General features: G+C 46.2%; 1 protein-coding gene across 2 annotated transcripts in view; it reads left to right on the plus strand.

Annotated features, from left to right (window-relative positions):
- LOC115122514 (calpain-3-like) overlaps positions 1–9,157 on the plus strand; it is a 54,934-nt gene extending 45,777 nt beyond the window's left edge. For both annotated transcript variants that reach the window (XM_065004425.1, XM_065004424.1), the window contains one exon: positions 5,997–9,157. In XM_065004425.1, the coding sequence (XP_064860497.1) occupies positions 5,997–6,023 (27 nt within the window). In that variant the 3' untranslated portion in view covers positions 6,024–9,157. The remainder of the gene's footprint in view (positions 1–5,996) is intronic.
- The last annotated feature ends 3,227 nt before the right edge of the window (positions 9,158–12,384 follow it).

The following is a 12,384-nucleotide window of genomic DNA, read 5'->3' on the forward strand; positions in this document are numbered from 1 at the left end:
TCGACATAGCCCCTTACTGCACAGGTATAAGGACAACAACCGTGTTCCCAACCTAACTGACACTACCTGTCGTACCCTGTCGACATAGCCCCTTACTGCACAGGTATAAGGACAACAACCGTGTTCCCAACCTAACTGACACTACCTGTCGCACCCTGTCGACATAGCCCCTTACTGCACAGGTATAAGGACAACAACCGTGTTCCCAACCTAACTGACACTACCTGTCGTACCCTGTCGACATAGCCCCTTACTGCACAGGTATAAGGACAACAACCGTGTTCCCAACCTAACTGACACTACCTGTCGTACCCTGTCGACATAGCCCCTTACTGCACAGGTATAAGGACAACAACCGTGTTCCCAACCTAACTGACACTACCTGTCGTACCCTGTCGACATAGCCCCTTACTGCACAGGTATAAGGACAACAACCGTGTTCCCAACCTAACTGACACTACCTGTCGTACCCTGTCGACATAGCCCCTTACTGCACAGGTATAAGGACAACAACCGTGTTCCCAACCTAACTGACACTACCTGTCGTACCCTGTCGACATAGCCCCTTACTGCACAGGTATAAGGACAACAACCGTGTTCCCAACCTAACTGACACTACCTGTCGTACCCTGTCGACATAGCCCCTTACTGCACAGGTATAAGGACAACAACCGTGTTCCCAACCTAACTGACACTACCTGTCGTACCCTGTCGACATAGCCCCTTACTGCACAGGTATAAGGACAACAACCGTGTTCCCAACCTAACTGACACTACCTGTCGTACCCTGTCGACATAGCCCCTTACTGCACAGGTATAAGGACAACAACCGTGTTCCCAACCTAACTGACACTACCTGTCGTACCCTGTCGACATAGCCCCTTACTGCACAGGTATAAGGACAACAACCGTGTTCCCAACCTAACTGACACTACCTGTCGTACCCTGTCGACATAGCCCCTTACTGCACAGGTATAAGGACAACAACCGTGTTCCCAACCTAACTGACACTACCTGTCGTACCCTGTCGACATAGCCCCTTACTGCACAGGTATAAGGACAACAACCGTGTTCCCAACCTAACTGACACTACCTGTCTAACTGACCCTGTCGACATAGCCCCTTACTGCACAGGTATAAGGACAACAACCGTGTTCCCAACCTAACTGACACTACCTGTCGTACCCTGTCGACATAGCCCCTTACTGCACAGGTATAAGGACAACAACCGTGTTCCCAACCTAACTGACACTACCTGTCGTACCCTGTCGACATAGCCCCTTACTGCACAGGTATAAGGACAACAACCGTGTTCCCAACCTAACTGACACTACCTGTCGCACCCTGTCGACATAGCCCCTTACTGCACAGGTATAAGGACAACAACCGTGTTCCCATCCTAACTGACACTACCTGTCGTACCCTGTCGACATAGCCCCTTACTGCACAGGTATAAGGACAACAACCGTGTTCCCAACCTAACTGACACTACCTGTCGTACCCTGTCGACATAGCCCCTTACTGCACAGGTATAAGGACAACAACCGTGTTCCCAACCTAACTGACACTACCTGTCGTACCCTGTCGACATAGCCCCTTACTGCACAGGTATAAGGACAACAACCGTGTTCCCAACCTAACTGACACTACCTGTCGTACCCTGTCGACATAGCCCCTTACTGCACAGGTATAAGGACAACAACCGTGTTCCCAACCTAACTGACACTACCTGTCGTACCCTGTCGACATAGCCCCTTACTGCACAGGTATAAGGACAACAACCGTGTTCCCAACCTAACTGACACTACCTGTCGACCCTGTCGACATAGCCCCTTACTGCACAGGTATAAGGACAACAACCGTGTTCCCAACCTAACTGACACTACCTGTCGTACCCTGTCGACATAGCCCCTTACTGCACAGGTATAAGGACAACAACCGTGTTCCCAACCTAACTGACACTACCTGTCTAGGTTGTGTTACCAACCTAACTGACACTACCTGTCTATGTTGTGTTCCCAACCTAACTGACACTACCTGTCTAGGTTGTGTTACCAACCTAACTGACACTACCTGTCTAGGTTGTGTTACCAACCTAACTGACACTACCTGTCTAGGTTGTGTTACCAAATTCAGCGGTTCTCAACCTTTTGTGTCCGGGGACCCCTTTCGTGAATTCAGAACCAGAACACAACTCAGGGGAGATAAAAGAAGGGGTTTTTACTTTGACTTCGTTAGTGCCGACCATACCAAGTCTGGGGAGATAAAAGAAGGGGGTTTACTATGACTTCGCCAGTGCCGACCGTACCAAGTCTGGGGAGATAAAAGAAGGGGTTTTTACTTTGACTTCGTTAGTGCCGACCGTACCAAGTCTGGGGAGATAAAAGAAGGGGTTTTTACTTTGACTTCGTCAGTGCAGTGACCGGACGAACCAAGTCTCGGCGCTGGGAAGGAACATTTTAAAGGCCCCTCATCTGAGAGCAGTTTTATACACATTTTTACAGTTTTAAAGTTTAAATTACATTTATGTTTGAGTAAATACATTTTGGGGAAATACAAGAAGAATTGAGATAAACCATGTATAATTGGTGGAGTACTGTGGATACCAAAATAATATGACATTGTATTGCATTGAACACTGAACAAAAATATAAACGCAACATGTAAAATGTTGGTCCCATGTTTCATGAGCTGAAATAAAAGATCCCAGAAATTACGAACAAAGTTTATTTATCTCAAATATTGTGCACAAATGTGTTTACATCCTTGCTTGTGAGCATTTCTCCTTTGCCAAGATAATCCCTCCACCTAACAGGTGTAGCATATCAAGAAGCTGATTTGACCCTTGTGCTGTGAAAGGCCACTCAAAAATGTGCAGTTTTGTCACACAACACAATGCCACAGATGTCACAACTTTTGAGGGAGCGTACAATTGGCATAATGACTTCAGGAATTGAATGTTCATTTCTCTACCATAAGCCACCTCCAACGTCGTTTTAGATTATTTGGCAGCCCAAACGTCCTCACAACAGCAGACCACGTCAGTTCAGGACCTCCACATCTGGATTCTTCACCGGCGGGATCTGAGCCACCCGGACAGCTGATGAAACTGTGGGCTTATTTCTACACAAACTGTAAGAAACCGTCTCAGCCACCCGGACAGCTGATGAAACTGTGGGCTTATTTCTACACAAACTGTAAGAAACCGTCTCAGCCACCCGGACAACTGATGAAACTGTGGGCTTATTTCTACACAAACTGTAAGAAACCGTCTCAGCCACCCGGACAGCTGATGAAACTGTGGGCTTATTTCTACACAAACTGTAAGAAACCGTCTCAGGGAAGCTCATCTGCGTGCTTGTTGTCCTCACCAGGGTCTTGACCTGACTGCAGTTCGGCATCGTAACCAACATAAATATGGCAAATGTTCCACCTTCGACTGGCACGCTGGAGAAGTGTGCTTAAATGGTTTTGGCAGGCATAAGCTACGAAAAACGAACACAATTGAATTTCATCAATGGCAATTTGAATGCACAAAGATACCGATACGAGATCCTGAGGCCCGTTGTCGTGCCATTCATCAGCCGCCATCACCTCATGTTTCAGAATGATAACGCACAGCCCCATGTCGCAAGAATCTGTACACAATTCCTGGAAGTTGAAAATGTCCCAGTTCTTCCATGGCCTGTATACTCACCAGATATGTCAAATTGCCATCGATAAAATGCAATTGTGTTTGTTGTTCGTAGCTTATCCCTGCCCATACCATAACCCCACCGTCACCACGGGGCACTCTGTTCACAATGGTGACATCAGCAAACCGCTCACCCTCACAACGCCATACACGCAGTCGGCCTTCTGCCCAGTACAGTTGAAACCGGGATTAATCCGTCAGGAGCACACTTCTCCAGCGTGCCAGTGGCCATCGAAGGTGGAACATTTGCCATATTGATGTTGGTTACGATGCCGAACTGCAGTCAGGTCAAGACCCTGGCGAGGACGACGATGTGTTTCCCTGAGACGGTTTCTGACAGTTTGTGCAGAAATTCTTCGGTTAAAGGAAACCCACAGGTTCATCAGCTGTCTGGGTGGCTGGTCTCAGACAAAGCCACAGGTTCATCAGCTGTCTGGGTGGCTGGTCTCAGACAAACCCACAGTTTCATCAGCTGTCTGGGTGGCTGGTCTCAGACAAACCCACAGTTTCATCAGCTGTCTGGGTGGCTGGTCTCAGACAAACCCACAGGTTCATCAGCTGTCTGGATGGCTGGTCTCAGATGATGAAGAAGATGGATGTGGAGGTCCTGGGTTGGCGTGGTTACACATGGTCTGCTGGGTTGGCGTGGTTACACATGGTCTCCTGGGTTGGCGTGGTTACACATGGTCTGCTGGGTTGGCGTGGTTACACATGGTCTCCTGGGTTGACGTGGTTACACATGGTCTGCTGGGTTGGCGTGGTTACACATGGTCTCCTGGGTTGGCGTGGTTACACATGGTCCGCTGGGTTGGCGTGGTTACACATGGTCTGCTGGGTTGGCGTGGTTACACATGGTCTGCTGTTGTGAGGCCGGTTGGACGACCAAATTATAATAAAACGATGATGGAGGCGGCTTATGGTAGAGAAATTAACATTAAATTATCTGGCAACAGCTCTGGTGGACATTCCTGCAGTCAGCAGGCCAATTGCAACGCTCCCTCAAAACTAGAGATATCTGTGGCCATTGTGTTGTGTGACAAAACTGCACATTTTTGAGTGACCTTTTATTGTCCCCGGCATAAGGTGCACCTGTGTAATGATCATACTGTTTAATCAGCTTCTTGATATGCTACACCTGTCAGGTGGATGGATTATCTTGGCAAAGGAGAAATGCTCACTAGCAAGGATGTAAACAAATTTGTACACTAAATTGTAGAGAAATACGCTTTTTGTGAGTAAGGAACATTTCTGCGATCTTTAATAACTTCAGCTCGTGTTCCGCTGTGCATTTTTGTTCAGTGTATATAGAGAGATGTTGATCTGATTTGTTCAACTGATACTACCCCTCTATCTCTCCCCTCTATGTCTCTCCTCTATGTCCTAACTGATACTACCCCTCTATGTCTCTCCTCTATGTCCTAACTGATACTACCCCTCTATCTCTCCCCTCTATGTCTCTCCTCTATGTCCTAACTGATACTACCCCTCTATGTCTCTCCTCTATGTCCTAACTGATACTACCCCTCTATGTCTCTCCTCTATGTCCTAACTGATACTACCCCTCTATCTCTCCCCTCTATGTCTCTCCTCTATGTCCTAACTGATACTACCCCTCTATGTCTCTCCTCTGTGTCTCTCCTCTGTGTCTCTCCTCTATGTCTCTCCTCTATGTCTCTCCTCTATGTCCTAACTGATACTACCCCTCTGTCTCTCCTCTATGTCTCTCCTCTATTGTCTCTTCTCTATTGTCTCTCCTCTATGTCTCTCCTCTGTGTCTCTCCTCTATGTCTCTCCTCTGTGTCTCTCCTCTATGTCTCTCCTCTATTGTCTCTCCTCTATTGTCCCTCCTCTATTGTCTCTCCTCTATGTCTCTCCTCTATGTCCTAACTGATAATACCTCTCTATGTCTCTCCTCTATGTCCTAACTGATACCACCCCTCTGTCTCTCCTCTATTGTCTCTCCTCTATGTCTCTCCTCTATGTCCTAACTGATAATACCCCTCTATGTCTCTCCTCTATTGTCTCTCCTCTATGTCTCTCCTCTATTGTCTCTCCTCTATGTCTCTCCTCTATGTCCTAACTGATAATACCCCTCTGTCTCCCCTCTGTCTCTCCTCTCTGTCCTAACTGATAATACCCCTCTATGTCTCTCCTCTATGTCTCTCCTCTATGTCTCTCCTCTATTGTCTCTCCTCTATGTCTCTCCTCTATGTCCTAACTGATAATACCCCTCTGTCTCCCCTCTGTCTCTCCTCTCTGTCCTAACTGATACCACCCCTCTATGTCTCTCCTCTATGTCCAGTGGCTCCAGCTGACCATGTATGCCTAGATTTCCAGAAAGGTGTTCTCAGCCAATCGACCACTCAGGTGACACACACCCAACGTGAAGAACAGAGGCGAACTACCAGCATTTACCTCAGTCGTGACAGTGCCAGACCGTAGCGCTAACCCTGCCAGTACCACATCCACCACCTTCGTCCTGTTCACCTCACGTCATCCCCCAGTCCTCACAATAGACTGCTACTCTTACCAGTCCATACTACTTACAACTCCATCACATCCTTCTCCATCTCTGTCTCCCTCTAACCTTCTCCTTCCCCATCTCTCTCTCGCTCGCCCTCTAACCTTCCCCATCTCTCTCTCTCTCTCTCTCCCTCTAACCTTCCCCATCTCTCTCTCCCTCTAACCTTCTCCTTCCCCATCTCTCTCTCTCTCTCGCCCTCTAACCTTCCCCATCTCTCTCTCTCTCTCCCTCTAACCTTCCCCATCTCTCTCTCCCTCTAACCTTCTCCTTCCCCATCTCACTCTCTCTCTAACCTTCTCCTTCCCCATCTCTCTCTCTGTCTCTCTCTAACCTTCTCCTTCCCCATCTCTCTCTCTCCCTCTAACCTTATCCATCTCTCTCTCCCTCTAACCTCTCCTTCCCCATCTCCCTCTCCCTCTAACCTTCTCCATCTCTCTCTCCCTCTAACCTCTCCTTCCCCATCTCCCTCTAACCTTCTCCATCTCTCTCTCCCTCTAACCTTCTCCTTCCCTCCTTCTCTCTCTCCCTCTAACCTTCTCCTTCCCCCTTTCTCTCCCTCTAACCTTCTCCTTCCCTCTCTCTCTCCCTCTAACGTTCTCCTTCTCCTTCTCTCTCTCCCTCGAACCTTCTCCTTCCCTCTTTCTCTCCCTCGAACCTTCTCCTTCCCTCTTTCTCTCCCTCTAACCTTCCCCTTCCCTCCTTCTCTCTCTCCCTCTAACCTTCTCCTTCCCTCTTTCTCTCCCTCTAACCTTCTCCTTCCCTCTTTCTCTCCCTCTAACCTTCTCCTTCCCTCTTTCTCTCCCTCTAACCTTCTCCTTCCCTCCTTCTCTCTCTCCCTCTAACCTTCTCCTTCCCTCTCTCTCTCCCTCTAACGTTCTCCTTCTCTCTCTCCCTCTAACCTTCTCCTTCCCTCTTTCTCTCCCTCTAACCTTCTCCTTCCCTCTTTCTCTCCCTCTAACCTTCTCCTTCCCTCCTTCTCTCTCTCCCTCTAACCTTCTCCTTCCCTCTTTCTCTCCCTCTAACCTTCTCCTTCCCTCTCTCTCTCCCTCTAACCTTCTCCTTCCCTCTTTCTCTCCCTCTAACCTTCTCCTTCCCTCTCTCTCTCCCTCTAACCTTCTCCTTCCCTCTCTCTCTCCCTCTAACCTTCTCCTTCCCTCTCTCTCTGCCTCTAACCTTCTCCTTCCCTCTCTCTCTCCCTCTAACCTTCTCCTTCCCTCTTTCTCTCCCTCTAACCTTCTCCTTCCCTCTTTCTCTCCCTCTAACCTTCTCCTTCTCTCTCTGCCTCTAACCTTCTCCTTCCCTCTTTCTCTAGGTCTCCGGTTTCTCTCGTTTCCTCTCCTAATCATGTCCATTTCCCAGTATTGGTGAAATGTCAGTCTCCTCTGAATCAGCATTTTTTGTATTTTTTATTTCCCCCTCCCCCCCCTCCTCACCACATGTACAAGTCTTTCTCTCAGGCATCCAACACACACAACCTCTCTTTTTCTGTCATGATACCTCACAGAGCCGCTTCTTCATGATCCATCAAATATCCATCTTTTCAAATATTCACTGTTTCATTCCTCTGGGAACATCTGCGCCTGGCGTTCAAAGCCTTTTGCCTGCTGGCTAATCCAACCCTCCCCTATAATACCTACTGTCATATGTTTCCCACCCGATATCAACCCTACCCAGTGTGATGCTCTGCCAAGCCTCTTCTCCACATCGCTCCAGTGAAGACCACAGTTCTCTAATGGACAACGGAGGGACTGGAGACGTTTTGGAAAAGGACCAGTGTGATGCTCTGCCAAGCCTCTTCTCCACATCACTCCAGTGAAGACCACAGTTCTCTAATGGACAACGGAGGGACTGGAGACGTGTTGGAAAAGGACCAGTGCTTCTTTCCTTCAGTTTCAGGCTTCCTGACCCAGAACCAGCCAGTCGGTCCGTGGGAACCAGAATAATCCCCCTATCAGGTTCTGAAACACTGATACACAGATTTGACAGAAAAGTGTCTGTAGAATCTGTCAGTCCTACCAATGGACCAATGAGACTGACATAGAACAGACAGAACCGGCTAAGAACACTACTCCTCCTCCTTACCCTCCGGTGTACAACCAGGACCATGTAGAAGCCTACTTAGCTCCTCCTCAACCTGCGTTGTACGACCAGGACCAGGCAGAAGCCTCCCTAGTTTCTCCTCCTCCTCCTCCTCCTCCTCCTCCGCTGTACGACCAGGACCAGGCAGAAGCCTCCCTAGTTCCTCCTCCTCCTCCTCCTCCGCTGTACGACCAAGACCAGGCAGAAGCCTCCCTAGTTCCTCCTCCTCCTCCTCCTCCTCCTCCTCCGTACGACCAGGACCAGGCAGAAGCCTCCCTAGTTCCTCCTCCTCCTCCTCCGCTGTACGACCAAGACCAGGCAGAAGCCTCCCTAGTTTCTCCTCCTCCTCCTCCTCCTCCTCCTCCGTACGACCAGGACCAGGCAGAAGCCTCCCTAGTTCCTCCTCCTCCTCCTCCGCTGTACGACCAAGACCAGGCAGAAGCCTCCCTAGTTCCTCCTCCTCCTCCTCCTCCTCCTCCGTACGACCAGGACCAGGCAGAAGCCTCCCTAGTTCCTCCTCCTCCCCCTCCTCCTCCGCTGTACGACCAGGACCAGGTTGAAGCCTCCCTAGTTTCTCCTCCTCCTCCTCCTCCTCCTCCTCCTCCTCCGTACGACCAGGACCAGGCAGAAGCCTCCCTAGTTCCTCCTCCTCCTCCTCCTCCTCCGCTGAACGACCAGGACCAGGCTGAAGCCTCCCTAGCCTGGTGAAGAGCTCCCTACAGGGTGGGTTCAACGTATAAAGACGTGAATATGACTATGGGTTGGACTGTTTTTTTTTTTGTGGTTTCATACTAAAGCTTCGGTCAAATGAGTGTAATGCATTTTTAAACATCTTAACCCAATAAATAATGGTGTAGTTATTGGTTGGTCTGCTTGTATCCGTAGTTCTCCAGTGAAATTCGAGGATATTTCTCAAAAACAGTCAAATCTGTTGAAGTGAGTTAAACCACTGTTCAGTCAGAATCCTTTTAGTTCAAGATTCTTATCAAGCACATACACAACTACAAATGACATACAAAATAAAACAAAGGCTTGTATTATGTTGCAAATATATATATATATATATATTATTTTTATTTCAAGGTTTGTTCTATTTGATAACATTCTCTAATAAAATATCTGTAGCACATCCGGTCGGCAACAACTTATTAACAAATTGATCGTAGAAACTCAGGAATGATCAGATATAAGGACCGGTGTGTGTTTTGCCTCAGATAATAGGGGAGGAGTTAAGGTTATACACGTCTGTAGGTATCTCTTCCTGAAGATGACGACCTCTGTTAGAGATCACAGGTTGACCAGAGAGACCTCAGCACAACACACACCTACAACAGCCCCCCGCGTGTGTACAACCCGGCGCCGCCCACTACACGGAAACGGTGTCACAACGACCAGATCATTGGTTGAACATTCTTACAATAACAACAATTAATTCAAACAATTAATACAATAACAGAAAAGGTTTGGTGCGCGATGATGCATCAGCTTGGTTTGTGTAATGTTGAGTGTTTTCAGGGGTTTAGTGTAATGTTGAGTGTTTTCAGGGGTTTTGTGTAATGTTGAGTGTTTTCAGGGGTTTAGTGTAATGTTGAGTGTTTTCAGGGGTTTAGTGTAATGTTGAGTGTTTTCAGGGGTTTAGTGTAATGTTGAGTGTTTTCAGGGGGTTGGTTAGTGTAATGTTGAGTGTTTTCAGGGGTTTAGTTTGTTGGTTTGTGTAATGTTGAGTGTTTTCAGGGGTTTAGTGTAATGTTGAGTGTTTTCAGGGGTTTAGTGTAATTTAGTGTTTTGTTTAGTTTGGTTTGTGTAATGTTGAGTGTTTTCAGGGTTTAGTTTGGTTGGTTTGTGTAATGTTGAGTGTTTTCAGGGGTTTAGTGTAATGTTGAGTGTTTTCAGGGGTTTAGTGTAATGTTGAGTGTTTTCAGGGGTTTAGTTTGGTTGGTTTGTGTAATGTTGAGTGTTTTCAGGGGTTTAGTTTGGTTGGTTTGTGTAATGTTGAGTGTTTTCAGGGGTTTAGTGTAATGTTGAGTGTTTTCAGGGGTTTAGTGTAATGTTGAGTGTTTTCAGGGGTTTAGTTTGGTTGGTTTGTGTAATGTTGAGTGTTTTCAGGGGTTTAGTTTGGTTGGTTTGTGTAATGTTGAGTGTTTTCAGGGTTTAGTGTAATGTTGAGTGTTTTGGTTTGTGTAATGTTGAGTGTTTTCAGGGGTTTAGTTTGGTTGGTTTGTGTAATGTTGAGTGTTTTCAGGGGTTTAGTTTGGTTGGTTTGTGTAATGTTGAGTGTTTTCAGGGGTTTAGTTTGGTTGGTTTGTGTAATGTTGAGTGTTTTCAGGGGTTTAGTTTGGTTGGTTTGTGTAATGTTGAGTGTTTTCAGGGGTTTAGTTTGGTTGGTTTGTGTAATGTTGAGTGTTTTCAGGGTTTAGTTTGGTTTTAGTTTGTGTTTTCAGGGGTTTAGTTTGTTGGTTAATGTTGAGTGTTTTCTTCAGGGGTTTAGTTTGGTTGGTTTGTGTAATGTTGAGTGTTTTCAGGGGTTTAGTTTGGTTGGTTTGTGTAATGTTGAGTGTTTTCAGGGGTTTAGTTTGGTTGGTTTGTGTAATGTTGAGTGTTTTCAGGGGTTTAGTTTGGTTGGTTTGTGTAATGTTGAGTGTTTTCAGGGGTTTAGTTTGGTTGGTTTGTGTAATGTTGAGTGTTTTCAGGGGTTTAGTTTGGTTGGTTTGTGTAATGTTGAGTGTTTTCAGGGGTTTAGTTTGGTTGGTTTGTGTAATGTTGAGTGTTTTCAGGGGTTTAGTTTGGTTGGTTTGTGTAATGTTGAGTGTTTTCAGGGGTTTAGTTTGGTTGGTTTGTGTAATGTTGAGTGTTTTCAGGGGTTTAGTTTGGTTGGTTGTGTAATGTTGAGTGTTTTCAGGGTTTAGTTTGGTTGGTTTGTGTAATGTTGAGTGTTTTCAGGGGTTTGGTTTGTAATGTTGGTTTGTTTAGTTTGTTGATGTTGAGTGTTTTCAGGGGTTTAGTTTGGTTGGTTAGTGTAATGTTGAGTGTTTTCAGGGGTTTAGTGTAATGTTGAGTGTTTTCAGGGGTTTAGTTTGGTTGGTTTGTGTAATGTTGAGTGTTTTCAGGGGTTTAGTTTGGTTGGTTTGTGTAATGTTGAGTGTTTTCAGGGGTTTAGTTTGGTTGGTTTGTGTAATGTTGAGTGTTTTCAGGGGTTTAGTTTGGTTGGTTTGTGTAATGTTGAGTGTTTTCAGGGGTTTAGTTTGGTTGGTTTGTGTAATGTTGAGTGTTTTCAGGGGTTTAGTTTGGTTGGTTTGTGTAATGTTGAGTGTTTTCAGGGGTTTAGTTTGGTTGGTTTGTGTAATGTTGAGTGTTTTCAGGGGTTTAGTTTGGTTGGTTTGTGTAATGTTGAGTGTTTTCAGGGGTTTAGTTTGGTTGGTTAGTGTAATGTTGAGTGTTTTCAGGGGTTTAGTTTGGTTGGTTTGTGTAATGTTGAGTGTTTTCAGGGGTTTAGTTTGGTTGGTTTGTGTAATGTTGAGTGTTTTCAGGGGTTTAGTTTGGTTGGTTTGTGTAATGTTGAGTGTTTTCAGGGGTTTAGTTTGGTTGGTTTGTGTAATGTTGAGTGTTTTCAGGGGTTTAGTTTGGTTGGTTTGTGTAATGTTGAGTGTTTTCAGGGGTTTAGTTTGGTTGGTTTGTGTAATGTTGAGTGTTTTCAGGGGTTTAGTTTGGTTGGTTTGTGTAATGTTGAGTGTTTTCAGGGTTTAGTTTGGTTGGTTTGTGTAATGTTGAGTGTTTTCAGGGGTTTAGTTTGGTTGGTTTGTGTAATGTTGAGTGTTTTCAGGGTTTAGTTTGGTTGGTTTGTGTAATGTTGAGTGTTTTCAGGGGTTTAGTTTGGTTGGTTTGTGTAATGTTGAGTGTTTTCAGGGGTTTAGTTTGGTTGGTTAGTGTAATGTTGAGTGTTTTCAGGGGTTTAGTTTGGTTGGTTTGTGTAATGTTGAGTGTTTTCAGGGGTTTAGTTTGGTTGGTTTATGTAATGTTGAGTGTTTTCCGGGGTTTAGTGTAATGTTGAGTGTTTTCAGGGGTTTAGTTTGGTTGGTTTGTGTAATGT

This window comes from Oncorhynchus nerka, linkage group LG18 (genome assembly GCF_034236695.1).
Source record: "Oncorhynchus nerka isolate Pitt River linkage group LG18, Oner_Uvic_2.0, whole genome shotgun sequence".
In the NCBI taxonomy this organism is placed as follows: Eukaryota; Metazoa; Chordata; class Actinopteri; order Salmoniformes; family Salmonidae; genus Oncorhynchus; species Oncorhynchus nerka.